The following is a 16,575-nucleotide window of genomic DNA, read 5'->3' on the forward strand; positions in this document are numbered from 1 at the left end:
GACATCCAGATGGCCAACCAACATATGAAAAAATGCTCAACATAACTCATCATCATGGAAATACAAATCAAAACCACAATGAGATACCACCTCACACCAGTCAGAATGGCTAACATTAGGGGCGCCTGGGTGGCTCAGTCAGTTAGGCAACCAACTTTGGCTCAGGTCATGATCTCACGGGTTGCAGGTCCAAGCCCCTCATTGGGCTCTGTGCTGACAGCTCAGAGGCTGGAGCCTGCTTCGGATTCTTGCCTCCCTCTCTCTCTCTGACCCTCCCCCATCCATGCTCTGTCTCTCTCTCTCTCTCTCTCAAAAATAAACATTAAAAATTAAAAAAAAAAAAAAAAAAGAAGGGCTAACATTAACAACTCAGGCAACAACAGATGTTGGTGAGGAGGTAGAGAAAGAGGATTTCTTTTGCGTTGCTGCTGGGCACGCAAACTGGTGCAGCCACTCTGAAAAACAGTATAGAGGCTACTCAAAAAATTTAAAAATAGAACTATCCTATAACCCAGCAATTGCACTACGAGGTATTTATCCAAGGAATACAGGTATGCTATTTTGTAGGGACACATGCACCCCAATGTTTATAACAGCACTATCAATAATAGGCAAAGTATGGAAAGAGCCCAAATGGCCATCAATGGATGAATGGATAAAGAAGATGTGGTATAAATATACTTCCGAGTATTACTTGGCAATCAAAAAGAATGAAATCTTGTCATTTGCAACTACATGGATGGAACTAGAGGGTATTATGCTAAGTGAAATTAGTCAGAGAAAGACAAATATCATACGACCTTACTCATATGAGGACTTTAAGATACAAAACAGGTGAACATAAAGGAAGAACATAAAGGAAGGGAAGGAAAAATAATACAAAAACAGGAAGAGGGACAAAACATGAGAGACTCTTAAGGGTTGCTGAAGGGGTTGTGGGAGGGGGGATGGGCTAAATGGGTAAAGGGCTTAAGAAATTTACTTCTGAAATCACTGTTGCACCATGTGCTAACTAACTTGGATATAAATTATAAAAAATAAATAAGCTATAGAAAGTATTTGCCTCAAAAAAAAAAGTACACTTATCATGATGAGCCCTGAGTAATGATATTGCTGAATCACTACATTGTACACCTGAAACTAATACAATGCTGTGTGTTAACTATACTGGAAATAAAACTTTAAAAACTTAAAAAAGAAAAAAAAAAACTTACTGTATCAATAAATATAGTACTCTAAATGTATTTTCTCCTATGATTTTCTTAATAAATAACATTTTCTATGCTCTAGATTACTTTACTGTATTATATTATTGTATTATTCATGTTATTGGTAAGGCTTCTAGGCAACAGTAGGCTTTCTGTAGGAAGTTTTTGGAGTCAAAAGTTGTATGAGGATTTTCAACTGTGCAGGGGTCAGCAACTCTCACCCTCAAGTTGTTCAAGGGTCAACTGTACTCATTTGTGTGTTTATGTTACTATTAAGTTTTGTGCCATTTATCACATCTATAGGTTCAGGTATCACCACCACAGTTTAGATACTGTACAGTTCTACACCACAAAGATCCTTCTATTGTCCTTTTATAATCTATACCCACATTTTCTTTTAGCCCTACCAAATAAGCTCTATTTTTGTAATATTACCATTCGGTCCATTCTATAGACTGCTTTCCCTTGGCTGTCACTTAGAACTGAGCCTGCCTCTTCTCGATCCATAATTTATCAGGTGAATTTCTTTTCTCATTGCCACTAAGTAGTCATCACACTGCTTGTATTAATATTTCTCTGTTAATATAAAATCACTAAGATGATTATACTTAACCAGTAGGCACAGAAATCATTATGTTAGACAGAAGTAATTTTTCCCTTCTTCATTTAAAAATCATTTCCTAAAGATGGAAATAAAAATCACCTTAAAAGCTAAATACATAACTCACCTGGAAGGTCGGCAAAATCTTCTTCTGTAGTCATTTTTGAGATGATCCTGAAAGAAAAGTAAATCATCAAACTGATGAAAAGTTAGGTTCTTCATTTGTTCATTCAGCAAGTTTTGCTAAGTGCCTATATAGTACCATAAAGAGGAATTCTTCTGGATCAAGTGAAGGAAAACTTGCCTCAAATCTGTTGTTTCAAATTCTTTGCTTAAACTACTTTGTTCACCCTGGTATTCATTCCATCTTCCTCCCTTTCCTCCATCTACCCCCACACCTTTCCCATCATCAAAATCCCAACTATCGCAGCTTCCAATAATTCAAGCTGGTTGGCAAGCAGTATCTACTAATCTCCTTTCCTTGCAGAAGATCCCTCTAAGATAATAGTTAAGGGCTAAAATGGCAAAGAACAATGAAAAAGACAGTGGAAGAGAGGACCATCTGTTAACAAACAAATTTAACAAATTTGTAGAGATGAAAAATAAATGAAGTATGTTTATTGAATAGTATAAAACAAAATAAATAAAATAGAATAAAAGCAGTAGCAACCAAAAGTTAGCTCAGAGGGTCCAGTCTTTGATGAGGAGTAAAGCTGATCTACCCAGGAAAAAGCCATAACAATACAGAACTACGAAATTCAAAATATGAAGAATTAAGAGTAAGAAAGGGAATAAACAGAATAACAGACCCCCACATCCCCTTTCACTATAAACACAGTATTCTACTGTCTGTCTTAACTATCACCAGCATCTATGGATCACCAGATACTTAGAGGTCTCTAAAACAAAACAGGAATATCAAGATAAAAATTTTAAAAATGGAGAAGGACCATGAGAAAACTGATACCAAGAATGAGAAAGAAGAGCAAAACCCAATATATAAACTTGTTGAATTATTATGTTGTACACCTAAAACTAATGTAACACTGAGTGTCAACTAGGCTTCTATTTTAAAAAGAGAAAGAGAAAGAAAAAACTTCAAACAAAAACAAAACTCTAGTACCTTCAAGAGACATCGGAAATACTGGACTTATAAAACAAAAGTGATATACTATAAATGCTACATAACTAAATAATGACCAAGAAAAATTCTTATTAAAAACATGATGGCCTAATGGAGAAAAACTCTCATTAGCAAATGGTGCTGGGAGAACTGGACAGCGATATGCAGATCAATGAAACTAGACCACTTTCTTTATACCATACACAAAAATAATTCAAAACAGGGGTGCATGGGTGGCTAAGTTGGTTAAGCGTCCGACTTCAGCTTAGGTCCTGATCTCATGGTTCGTGGGTTCGAGCACCACGTCGGGCTCTGTGCTGCCAGCTCAGAGCCTGGAGCCTGTTTCAGATTCTATGTCTCCCTCTCTCTCTGACCCTCCCTTGCTCACGCTGTCTCTCTCTCTCTCTCTCTCAGAAATAAATAAAACATTAAAAAAATTCTTTTAAATAATTAAAAATGGATGAAAGCCCTAATGAAAAAGGAAACCATCTAAGTCCTACAGGAGAAAACAGGCAGCAACCTCTTTGACCTCAGCTGCAGCAACTTCTTACTTGACAGGTCTCTAAAGGCAAGGGAAATAAAAACAAAAATGAACTATTGGGACCTCATCAAGATAAAAAGCTTCTGCACAGCAAAGGAAACATACAACAAAACTAAAAGAATGGAATGGGAAAAGATATTTGCAAGTGGTGTATCGGATAAAGGATTAGTATCCAAAATGTATGAAGAACTCATCAAATTCAACACCCAAACAACAAATAATCCAGTGAAGAAATGGGCAGAAGACATGAATAGATACTTTCCCAAAGACATCCAGATGGCTAACAGACACATGAAAAGATGCTCAACATCACTCATCATCAGGGAAATACAAATCAAAACTACACTGAGATATTACCTTATACTGGTCAGAGTGGCTAAAATTAACAACTCAGCAAACAACAGATGTTGGCGAGGATGTAGAGAAAGGGGAACCCTTCTGCATTGTTGGTGGGAATGTAAACTGGTGCAGCCACTCTGGAAAACAGTATGGAGATTTCTCAAAAAATTAAAAACAGAACTACCCTACAACCGAGAAATTGCACTGCTAAAAATGTATCCAAAGGATGCAGGAGCACGGATTCGAAAGGGCACCTGCACTCCAATGTTCACAGCAGTGCTTTCGACAATAGCCAAATAATGGAAAGAACCCAAATGTCCATTGACTGATAAATGGATAAAGAAGATGTGGTATATATACACAATGGGATACTACTTGGCAGTGAAAAAGAATGAATTCTTGCCATTTGACCCAAATAAAATACACGGTTTAAAGAAAACTGATAAATGAGAATGAGCAGACAAGCTACAGGCTAGAAGAAAACATTTGTAAAAGATACATCTAATAAGGAGACCATTATCCAGAATATGCAAAGAATGTTTAAAACTCAACAATAAGAAAACAACCTAATTAAAAACTAAATGGGCCAGAGACCTTATACCTCAGGTAAGATGTACAAATGGCAAAATAAGCATATGAAAGGATGCTCCACAGCATGTGTCATCAGGAAAAAGCAAATTAAAAGCCACAATGAGATATCACTATACCTCTAAGAATGACCAACATCTGGAACACTGGCAACTCCAAATGCTGGTAAGGATATGACACAATAGAAAACTCTCATTTATTTTTTAATGCAAAATGGTATAGTCACTTTGGAAGACATATTTGGGGGTTTTTACAAAAATAAACAGACTCTTACCATGACATAGCAATCGTATTCCTTGTTATTTACCAAAGGAGTTGAAAACTTATGTCCACACAACAATTTGCACACAGATGTTTATAGCAACTTTACTTGTAATTGCTAAAACTTGAAAGCAACAAGATGTCCCTTACTAGGTAAATGGATAAACTGTGGTACATCCAGACAATATCATATTATTGAGCAACAAAAAGAAATGAACTACCAAACCATGAAAAAACATGAAGAAATCTTAAATGGGTAGTACTAAATGAAAGAACTCAATCTGAAAAGGCTATGTATGTATGATTCCAACTATATCACATTCTGGAAAAAGCAAAACTATGGAGATGGTAAAAAGATCAGTGGTTACCAGAGCTGAGTGGGGAGGGAGGGATAAAGAGGCAAAACACAGAGGATGTAGGGGAGTAAAAATACTCTATATGATACCATAATGATGGATACATGTCATTAGACTTTTGTCCAAAACCACAGAATGTACAATGCCAAGAGGGAACCTTACTGTAAATTATGGACTCTGGGTAATAATGATGTGTCAATGCAGGTTCATCAATTGTAATAAATATAGTATTCTGGTGGGGGATACTAACAACAGGGGTAGCTATGCAGGTGTGGGAGCAAGGGAGTATATGGAAAGTCTCTGTACTTTCCTCTTGGTTTTGTTAAGAACCTAAGACTGCTCTAAAAAAATAAACTCTTTAAAAAAGGAGCCGTGGGCATTTGGTGAATTTTATTCCCCTCTTCTTTCTACAATTGGAATGCGTTTATTCCTTTTTAATTCTATATAATGTAAACAATGTAGGTGCTCACATTAAAAGGACGCTCTACACCATTCTTTTACACATCTTTATGCAAACAAGCATTACTTTGTAACTTTTTATAAATGGGAGGTCACTGGTGAAGAGTTTCTTAAAAAGGGAGATAAATTAGAAAAATCAAGTTTAGCGCAGGGGCTGATATGGGCTGTATAATACAAAGTAACCATAAGCAAAGTGTGAAATACAGAATACTGAATACCACGGGGGTTCAGTAACACGTAAACAAAAAATGGGTTCCCGCCTCCCCTTAGGCATTCATACCTTAATCACTTTTTAACTACTAACTGCCTTTCAGAAAACTTTATCCGTAACTGACACTCCACAAATAATATGCTTCTGCAAACCGGTAAATCCACACTGTTAAGGCGTTTCAATTCTTCCAGAGACAGAAAATTATTTGGAGGACTCGGAACTACCGTTAGACCAAAGCAGTAGAAATCACAAGATTCTCTGAAGAGAAAGATGCCATCACAACCAGAACGAAAAGAAACCTTTGTGGAAACTATACGAGGAAGTTAACTCTTGGCTATCAGCACACGATCAGCCCTGATCTCAAAAACTTGGCGGGCTTTCCCACTGAAATCCTCAAGAAGCCACAGTTTAACATTTCATTCTCCCCGGCCCCGAGTGCAGGTACGCAGCAGCGGCCGGAGCCGGCACTTACCAGACCCGTCGCGGCCATTTTCCGAACCAGCCCCACCCGCGCCGGGGGTCTGGCACGCAAGCCCTCGCGGGCAGTGACTCGAAGAAGCCCGGCACCAACAGTCTCCCGAGGAGCAGTTAGGCGGTACCCCAGGTGCGCCCCTGAGGTGGGAGGTGGCAAAATTGAAGGAACTGCGAGCCAGTAAGCGCGCTACCGACGCTCTTCACCCATTGGCTCGGCCCTTCCCGAGCACCAGCTCCCAGCGCTCTCCGCGATTTGAAACGGTCTGCACATGCGCAAAACGAAAGGCTCAACGCGATAGAAAGCCGTTAAGGGCCCGCCCTCATATTGGACACTCCAACAGTCCCNCCGCCCTCCCCTTCTCTGTTTTCTCCTCTTTCGCTGCCCAAGCAATCGGACTTCAAGCTGGAGGTTTACGTAAAGCTGCTCTCAGCAGGCACCGTCTCGAGAACAGCTTTTATTTACTATTCAGCCGGGTGTAAAAATTGTCAGCGGTTCTATTACAGAGTAAAAAATAATAGTTGGAAGTATAAGAAGTAAAAATTGTAGAATTCGTTTGAAAAGAAATAGTTCATTGTGCAGGCTCGTCCTCCACACGGAGCCCATCTATGCACCACCTCTGAAAGTAATAATAATGTTCATGATGATAACGATGTATTCTTCTTTCAAATATGTGGGTAATACTTTCATGAAGCATTGCCAACAAAATGACTAAGGTAAATGTATGTCATTTAAGTATAATGTCATGAAAGGAGTCCTAAATCCGTAGTTTTGAAATATACTGTATCCTCTAGGACAAATTGTGCCACTATTGAGGGTGTTTCTTTATTTATATAGTTATGTAATGGGAGAGCTTATAGATGATCTGAAGACTTGACCATTTTATGATGCTATGAAACTTGTGTTCTATTTTTTGTGATTTAATTTGCCCAGGAATTTTAATCAGAAAATACATTACTTATTGAATAAATTCATTAATCAAGAGTTGAACTCATAAACCTTTTAAACGTAATGATTTAACAAACGTTATCACCTTCTAAGATTTGTTTATTTTTGGTAGGGAAGAGGGACTATATGTTCTACAATCAGACTGGGTACCATTCTACTCCCAATAACTCTGCCATAATGGGTAAGTTGATTAAACTATCTGTTACTCTGTTAACATTGTAAAATGGGAATAATATTAAAGTTGCTGAGATATTGGATTAATTCAATTTTAATATCTAGGTGACATGCCTGTAACATGGTAAGAATTCAATAAATAATGCTTGGTTTTATTAAAAAGTTTTACCCATCAGACTACGTTATATAATCTGATGTTGTCATATTTGGAATACATCATAGTAAAAAAAAACTATCATTTATTCAGTGCACACAATATGCTGTTTTTTCCAAAATGCTCTCCATGCACTAACTTATTTAATTCTTAAAAGATTCCTGTTAAAAGAAGGCAACTAATATTCCCATCTTACAGACAACAGAACTGGGACAGTGTTTAAGTAACTGCCCCATAATCACACTACCACCCCATAATCACACTACCGTTAAATGGCAGAACTGGAGGTGAACCCTGGTATTCTGATTCCAGAACTGAGCACTTAATCACTACACTCTTTTTACTTCTCAGTAAGAAATTTGAGCAAACACAATCACCACTGTGAATTTCCACATGTAAAATGATATACCCTGTTTCCACTGGAAACAGTAACTCTCAGAGGTATTTTGAGAAACTTGAAATGCAGTGACATGCTGGTATGGAATGCGGGGCACAAAGGGTGTTGGTAATAACTACAGAAAAATGGAGCAACACTTTATTGAAACCAAAAGTTATGGAGATTCCACCATCCCCAAACAAACTTTTCAGTTCCCTCTGCATCTGTCTTCCTATTTAATAGCCCCACAATGATTTTAGCATCCTAAAATCGGATTGCTAGATGATGGACTAATGTTTATAAAATCTAGATTTGTCATTATAGGCCCCCTGCCCCCGCCCCCCCAAATACATCCAGATCTCACTTTATGAACTTCTACAGCAACTGGATAAATCTTGAAGTTTCCCAACACAACTACTTATCTAGGTGAGGAGTGTGTGTGTGTGTCTATCAGTCTATGGAATTCTGTGTGTTAGATGTGTATATGGGAAATAAAGTTTCCAGAAACTGAATTTGAGAGGGTAGTAGAAACTTTTAGTTACTTAGAATTTTATGCAGATTATTTAAAATTGATTAAAACTATTTTGAAGAATATTTTAAACCTTAAAAATTTTGCACTATAAAAATGAACTTGTTCTAGAAATTGTAACACAATTGCTATTAAAACTTAAAATTTGACTTATTTATAATAAACTCAAACTGGTAATATGCCCATCAACTTATAAGTAAACAAATTGTAGTTCATTCATATGGCAGGATATTCCTCAGCAATAAAAACAAACGACTGAAACATGAGACAACTTAAATGAATCTCAAAAGCTAAGTAAGAGAAGCCAGACATCAAAGGCAACCTGCTGTATGTTTCCATATATGTAAATTCATGAAACTATAAAAATAGAAATGAGACCAATAGTTGCCAGGAGATGAAGTTGGGTGTACAAGACGCTGACAACAAAGGCCAAGGAGGGAACATTCTATGATGGTGGAAACAGTCTGTGTCTTCATTATGATACTCTATGTTTTTGTCAAAACTCTCAGAACTGTGCTTTTGAAGAAAGGATGACTTTTGCTGTATATTATACCTCGATGAACTTACCTGAAAAATTAATGTTAGAGAGTGTTACCAAATGAAAGTGGGCCCACTCCTTAGTGACTTACAGATAGACTACACCAGGTGGAATGACCTCACAAGGTCAGCTTTATTTATACAAACAAGGAGATCACGGGGAATAATTTCCAAAACAGTGTCTCTCCAACAAGGGAAAGCAGGCTCCTTTTATTAGGACTTGGGATGAATATTCAGAAGGGATTTTAACATTATAGTGAAGCTGAGGTCACCTTTGGCACTTTTTTCTTCTTCTTCTTCTTTTTTTAATGTTCATTTATTTTTGAGAGAGAGCAAGCGAGCAGGGGAGGACAGAGGATCCAAAGCTGGCTCTACACTCAAAGCAGAGCCTGATGCCGGGCTCGAACCCATGAACTATGAGATCATGGCCTAAGTCTAATGCTTAACGACTGAGTCACCCAGGCACTCCACCTCTGGCACTTCTGATCTGTGAGGTACAGGGGGTCAGACCAATAGATAGATCAACCAAGTGAAATGTGCAATTTACGGTTAGAGTGTGATTCAAAACGAAGCCATATAGAGCATTAAACAGAGGAAAACTAAAATAGTAATTATTAAATGACAGGAAAATGCAAAATTTTCTTAGATATGATAATGCTACTGTGTTGATGTAAGAGAGTGTCCTTATTCTTTTAGGATAAAGATATACATATGAATTATTAAGGGGCAAAATGTGATGTTTGTAAGTACTTTGAAATGGTTCAGTTTAAAAAAAAATAAAGGTATAGTTAAAGCAAATCTAGGGGTACCTGGGTGGCTCAGTTGGTTAAGCGGCCAGCTTCAGCTCGGGTCATTATCTCACAGTTTGTGGGTTCAAGCCCCACGTCGGGCTCTGTGCTGACAGCTCAGAGCCTGGAGCCTGCTTCGGATTCTGTGTTTCCTTCTCTCTCTCTGTTGCTCCCCCACTCATTCTCTCTCTCACTCTCTCTCTCAAAAATAAATAAACATTAAAATTTTTTTTTAAATAAAAAAAGCAAATCCAGCAAAATGCCGACAATTATTGAAAGTACATGGTAGATGTATAGGTGTTTATTTTTTTAAATATTTTTAATGTTTAATTTATTTCTGAGAGAGAGACAGTGTGAGCAGGGAAGGGTCAGAGAGAGGGAGATACAGAATCTGAAGCAGGCTCCAGGCTCTGAGCTAGCTGTCAGCACAGAGCCAGATGCGGGGCTCAAATCCATAAACCATGAGATCATGGCCTGAGCCAAGGTTGGACACTTAACCGACCAAGCCACCCAGGTGACCCTGTAGGTGTTTATTAACACTGCTCTTTCAGGGATGCCTGGGTGGCTCGGTCTATTAAGTGTCCAATTTTGGCTCAGGTCATGATCTTATGGTGAGTTTGAGCCTAGCATCAGGCTCTATGCTGACAGCAGGGAGCCTGCTTGGGATTCTCTCTCTGCCCCTCCCCAGCTCACACTGTCTCTCTCTCTTTCACAAAATAAATAAATAAATAAACTTTAAAAGATAAAAATACTGCTCTTTCAGCTTCTCTGTATGTTTTAAACTTTTCAAACTAAAATGATAGGGCAAAATGGCATTAATAAAATTGCTGCAGTTCTCAAAATTTTTGCAAAAAAAGTATTATTATGCAAAAGTTAAAAGGGAAAATATTAGCAGATTACTATAAGAGAGTTTTGTCAGAAAACAATTACACTCCAAAAATCACTTTGTAAAAATTGTAAATATTTCAATTATAACTTAATTTGCTAAAGTGAAATAAACTTATTTGTATAATTTGGGAGTTTGTTTATTAATATAACATTTCAATTTTTAAAATTCTTTACTGTCAAATGTTGTTTCATGTGTTAAGTACATTCACTTTAACTAGCCTTTTCTCCACTAAATAGAAAGGCTATACTAAGACTCTAATTGCCAAATTAATAAAGTGTGCTTGAAATATGCAGGTAGGTGGCAGCAACGTTCACAAAAACAATTCTATACAATGAGTTCAAAGTCCCCATGAGTTCTTAATTATAGAGTGCTGGGTGAAAATCTTTACAGTTACCTCTGTGCCAAGTGTTTGATTCTTAGTTGCAGTTGAACTCTGTTATATAGACATTGTTTTTCTTCACAAGAACTTAACAGGGGCAGCAGGCTCAGTAGGTAGAGAGTGTGACCTTTTTTTTTTTTAATGTTTATTTATTTTTGATACAGAGAGACAGAGCATGAGCAGGGCAGGGGCAGAGAGAGAGGGACACAGAATCTGAAGCAGGCTCTGAGCTGTCAGCTCTGACCCCGATGCAGGGCTTGAACCCACAAACTGTGAGATCATTATCTGAGCCAAAGTCAGATGTTTAACCAACTGAGCCCCCCAGGCACCCCGAGACTGTGACTCTTGATCTGAGTTCTGAGTTTGAACCCCATACTGCTGGTAGAATTTCCTTATAAAAATTTTTTTAATAAATATTCTCTGGCTCTCCATTTTGTGGGCTGTAGTTTCCTTCTAGTTAGCATAATTCTGAAAAATTATCTTTTGTCATTTAAAACACATTTAGGGTCGCCTGGCTGGCTCAGTCAGTTAAGCATCCAACTTTGGCTCAGGTTATGAACTCGCAGTTTGTGAGTTAGAGCCCCACGTCCAGCTATGCTGACAGCTCAGATTGGAACCTGCTTCAGATGAGTTGAAGCCCCACATTGGGCTCTCCAGCTCTCAGCACAGAGTCTGCTTCAGATCTTCTATATCTTCCTCTCTCTCTGCCCTCTCTTGCGTGCTCTTTCTCTCAGAAATAAAACAAACATTAAAAAAAAAAAAGAAACTTTCAAAAAGTACAATTAGATTTTCAAAAGCTTAATACTTTCTGCATTATATGTTTAACCTTGCAAAGACTTAAATTACCTTAGTGGTACTAGGCAAAAATTTAAATAATGAATGTTAGTATTTATTGACATGGATATGTGCTGCAGATATATAACTTTTCAAAGACTTAAATTACTTTGGTGGTACTAGACAAAAATTTAAATATTGAACGTTAGAGGGCGCCTGGGTGGCTTAGTCGGTTAAGCGTCCGACTTTCGCTTAGGGCATGATCTCACGGTTCGTGGGTTCGAGCCCTGCGTCGGGCTCTGTGCTGACTGCCAGCTCGGAGCCGGGAGCCTATTTCGGAGTTTGTGTCTCCCTCTCTCTCTGACCCTCCCCTGCTCACGCTGTCTCTCTCTGTCTCTCTCTCCTAGAAATAAATAAAAATATTTTAAAAAATTGAACGTTAGTATTTATTGACATGGATATGTGCTCCAGATATATTATATGAAAAAATGTAGTTTATCAAATCTCATGTACTTACCTGATTATATAAATATACACAAATAAAGATAAAGTGCTAAAAAGATGATAGTACCCATCCAAACAGTGCTAATGGTGGATGGGCATGTGATTTTCATTTTTTTAATTTATACCTTAAGACTTGTTTTTTTTCTAAAACTTATATAAGTTTTCCATTTATTAGGAAAAATTAAGAAATTATTTTAAGTATTTATAAACGATGATATATGCGATGTTTGTAAATTCAAGTGCCTGTAGAAAATCATAAAGTGCCCAAACATTAGCTTGTAGGCCATATCTAACAGTAAGAGATTTAAAGGGTAAGGGAAGTAGGAAAATAAACTGCAAGCAAAGACATAAGGCAGAAAGGTCATGATCTCACAGTTCATGTTTGAGTCCCGTGTCTGGTTCTGAGCTGAGTGGGCAGCACTGGGATTCTCTTTCCCTCTTTCTCAGCCCCTCTCCCACATGTGTTTTTTCTCTCTCAAAAAAAAAAAAAAATACCTTGTTATTTTATAAATAAATAGGGACGCCTGGGTGGCTAAGTTGGTTGAGCATCCAACTTTGGCTCAGGTCATGATCTCATGGTTCGTGGGTTCGAGCCCCGCATAGGGCTCTGTGCTGACAGCTCAGAGCCCAGAGCCTGCTTGGGATTCTGTGTCTCCCTCTCTCTCTGACCCTCCTCTGCTCACACTCTGTCAATCTCTCTCAAAAATAAATAAACATTAAAAACTTTTTAAAAATAATAATAAATAAAATTTTTTAGAAAAGGAAATGACGTGCTATTGACACAGAAAATCTGTCAAATACTATAGAGTGGTCATGTTTGCAAAATGAATTAGATTACTGAACACCTTCAGTGTTAGCATAAATTTTCACTTCTTCCTGTAGATAGTACAGAACTATATATTGATCAGGCTTTAGTTCTATAGAATAGAGTTCATAATAGCTAATTTGGGCAAAAAAAATGGGATCTACCAATAGGCATTTATTGGTTTACTGAATTATTGGGATGGATGGAGAAATAACATATTTGGGGCTTTCAGGAATGATTCCTAAAGACACACTGCAGAACTGAACACCAAGAGACAGCTGCTGCATATACAGTCAGGAAACAAACTGAAAAACTGAGAAGCTAATGGTGATGCTGGAGTCTCCAGAACCATACTGGCACTGCACAATCAGGAAGTCACTTCAGTTACGAAAGTGCCGTGTGTAAGAAGCCACAACAAATAAGTCTCCATGAACAGGAAGCCTCCTTGTAGCTGCTGGCTCCGGAAACACATCATACTCGCCATGACAGGTACCAGAAATTTGATGTTCCATGCTTTGACTCTCACCACCCATGAAACTAGTGATCAACTACTGAGACTTCTGACTGATATATTGCCACAGAAAAGTTAGATGCCTACAGACCATGCTTCACCCTAGGGGGAAAACAAAACAAAAGGGCAAATCAAGAATAAATTCTGTCTCTATTCTACCTTTCTACCTAACTGCAGCTCCAAAAATAAGTCTGGATATGTAGTTTTCAGCTTTTCAGCCTCTGCAGTAAAGAATGGCATACTGAGGTGCCTGGGTGGCTCAGTAGGTTGAGCATCCAACTCGGTTCAGGCCATGATCTCACAGTTCTCCAGTTCATGGGCCTGAGCCCCATGGTGGGCTTTGCCCTGACAGATTCAGATTCTTTTCTGCTTCAGATTCTGTCTCCCTTTCTCTCTCTGCCCCTCCCCCACTCACACGCACTTGCACTCACTGTCTTTTTCTCTCAAAAATAAACAGTAAATAATAATAATAATAATAATGGCACACTGGAAGGGGCTGGAATGGATACTGAGCACTAACTTACCTTATCCCACAAAGCAGCGCTAGTGGATTTTAAATGAAGCAGAGAGGAAGAAAAAATGTAGACCTAACCTTTCTTTACATTGAGCTTGACATAGTTAAAACTAAATCCATTATGCTCTACCTTGCAAACTATCACCCTATCTGGAATTTTCAGTTTCTATTAAAGCTGCTATTATGCAATGACTTGTCTCACTTAGAAACCAGTATGTGTCCTGTATCTATGTGGCATCCAAGAAACATTTCTCAGTAATATAAAGAATACCCTACACTACAAAAATAGTGAGAACATATAACCAGAAAAACTCATCCTAGATGCAACTCTTTATACTAAAAATTGTGTCAGCAAATTAAACCACTCTGACAGAGCTACTAATATCCCTTCTACGACAGTGATACCTTGCCTTTTTTTTTCTGCCCTAGAACACCTAGTAGAAATTTTTTTTTAATAACTGTGACTCACCATGCCACAAATTAATCCACATAGTCATTGAAATTAAAGCTGTATTCTTCAGTTATGGATTGTTAATATAAATGTATTCAAACATCTTCAAAATTCACTACAATTAATTGTGATCAGGAAATGGCAATAAACCATCAATAAACATTAAGTGAAATGAAGATCAGAAATTGGGAAGTACAGGAGAAAGGCTGGAGGCTCCAATACAGAGTGATTGATTAAATCATTTCTTTTTTTTTTAAAATAGTTTGTTGTCAAGTTGGTTTCCATATAACACCCAGTGCTCATCCCCACAAGTGCCCTCCTCCATGCCCATCACCCCCCTTCCACTCCTCCCACCCCATCTGCCCTCAGTTTGTTCTCGGCATTGATCGAATCATTTCTAATAAGTGGATAGTAAAGTACTTTAGAGAATCTTAATTGTTATAAAAATGTATATTCATTTGAATTGCATTATAATATGGATGACTGAAAAGAGCACTGGGATTTTGGTTTTATATGAGTTAATCTTTTACTTCTTTCAGAGTTGTTGAATTTTTAGCCATGTGTCTAATGTATAACAAACTTCTGTTCACAGAGCTGATGATGGCTATGTTAATTATACTTAGTGAATGTCCCGCAGTTTGACAGTAACGTGATTTATCTACACGGCAACAAAAGAACCCTATGTCAACCAATGGTCACACATATCAGAAAAAAAGAAGCTTCCGTCACAGCGGAGGCTAGGAGCTCCCAAATTAGAACTGTATTTTCCAGCTGGAAGCTAGTCATTTAATCAATGGTTACTGTAATCTACTTCCTATCAACCTCAACACAATCCCTGTATTTGAAAAATTTAGTTTCCTGTTGATACAGAATGTATACCAACAACTAAAATACAGTAGAACAAATACTGTAATAAAAAATCTGTAAGATGCTGTGGATTGCAGGATGAAAGCAATAAACTTTCTCCTTGGAGATGGAGAAGGCTTCAGGAAATCAAGAAATCTTCACAGACAAGCATATATTCAACTGAGGTCTTGAAGGGTGAGCAGGAACTTATCATTTTAAGAAGAATGAAGGGCACCCAAACAAGATATATAGTGGTTTGAAAGGTATGAGGAGGGGCGCCTGGGTGGCTTAGTCGGTTGAGTGTCCGACTTTCGCTTAGGTCATGATCTCGCAGTTCGTGGGTTCGAGCCCCGCGTCGGGCTCTGTGCTGACTGCCAGCTCAGAACCTGGAGCCTGTTTCAGAGTCTGTGACTCCCTCTATCTCTCTGACCACCCCCCTGCTCATGCTGTCTCTCTCTCTCTCCCCTAGAAATAAATAAAACATTAAAAAAAATTCCAAAAAAAAAAAAAAGAAAGGTATGAGGAGATGTGAAAGACCATGAGCTATTGAGCCTATTGGGATTAACCAAAGTTACTAGGGGAGAGAGTATTCTTTTAAGGAGGTTCAATTTATAGGAGCTCTATTATGAAGGATCTGGTATTCTATGCTTGAGCACATTATTGCTGCTCAATATTTAGGTTGACTGAAAAAAATAAAAGCGTGCTCAAAAGCAATGGGAATCTATCGAAGTGTTTTAAGCAGGGGAGTGACTTGAATGGACTGCATTTTAAATGAATCAGAGAAGAAAAAGTGTGAAAAGTAGGAGGCTACTGAGAAACCTATCCAGCTCTTGAGACCAGGGAGGAAGTTGTGATGCTAGATAAGTTCAACGGTTTGCTCAGGGCTCAGAGCTGGTTAGTAGCAAAATTGGATATTCTGTCTATACCCAAACACTTTTCTACTATGATTTCTTACCTACAAATTCATTATTCACCACCTAAAATTTGAGATATCTATCAGAGGATTTCCATTGTAATGATGCGGTTGGAAACTGTACACAGGTCTAATAACATTTCAGGATTTTTGCATCTCATAGTTGTTTTTTTTTAGGGAAATCTAATTTGAACATTGGTATATTAACAATGTGACTTGCAAATCAGCAAACCAAAGCAACTTCCAGAGGCTGATAAACTGTTTTTTCTCTAATTTCGCTTATTTTTTTCATAAGGTAGGTAAGAAAGACATAATTAGATGATT

At 37.9% G+C, this 16,575-nt stretch overlaps 2 protein-coding genes across 10 annotated transcripts in view; one reads left to right on the plus strand and one right to left on the minus strand.

The window, feature by feature from the left end:
* CENPC (centromere protein C) overlaps positions 1-6,373 on the minus strand; it is a 90,458-nt gene extending 84,085 nt beyond the window's left edge. For all 4 annotated transcript variants that reach the window (XM_077749990.1, XM_077749983.1, XM_077749974.1 and 1 more), the window contains exons 1-2: positions 6,160-6,373; positions 1,937-1,983 (exon numbers count right to left, since the gene is read on the minus strand). In XM_077749990.1, coding sequence (XP_077606116.1) covers positions 1,937-1,970 — 34 coding nt within the window. In that variant the 5' untranslated portion in view covers positions 1,971-1,983; positions 6,160-6,373. The remainder of the gene's footprint in view (positions 1-1,936; positions 1,984-6,159) is intronic.
* Positions 6,374-6,552: 179 nt separating this feature from the next.
* Positions 6,553-16,575, plus strand: part of STAP1 (signal transducing adaptor family member 1) — a 65,406-nt gene continuing 55,383 nt past the window's right edge. For 3 of the 6 annotated variants that reach the window (XM_077750046.1, XM_077750022.1, XM_077750047.1), the window contains exons 1-4: positions 6,553-6,875; positions 7,220-7,288; positions 13,249-13,505; positions 15,085-15,601. The gene's annotated coding sequence lies outside the window, so the exon portion shown is untranslated. Of the gene's footprint in view, positions 6,876-7,219; positions 7,289-8,177; positions 8,238-13,248; positions 13,506-15,084; positions 15,602-16,575 lie in introns of those variants that run through there. The other 3 variants (XM_077750028.1, XM_077750040.1, XM_077750036.1) reach the window with 3 other exon arrangements.

This window comes from Crocuta crocuta, unplaced genomic scaffold (assembly GCF_008692635.1).
Source record: "Crocuta crocuta isolate KB4526 unplaced genomic scaffold, BGI_CrCroc_1.0 scaffold1, whole genome shotgun sequence".
In the NCBI taxonomy this organism is placed as follows: Eukaryota; Metazoa; Chordata; class Mammalia; order Carnivora; family Hyaenidae; genus Crocuta; species Crocuta crocuta.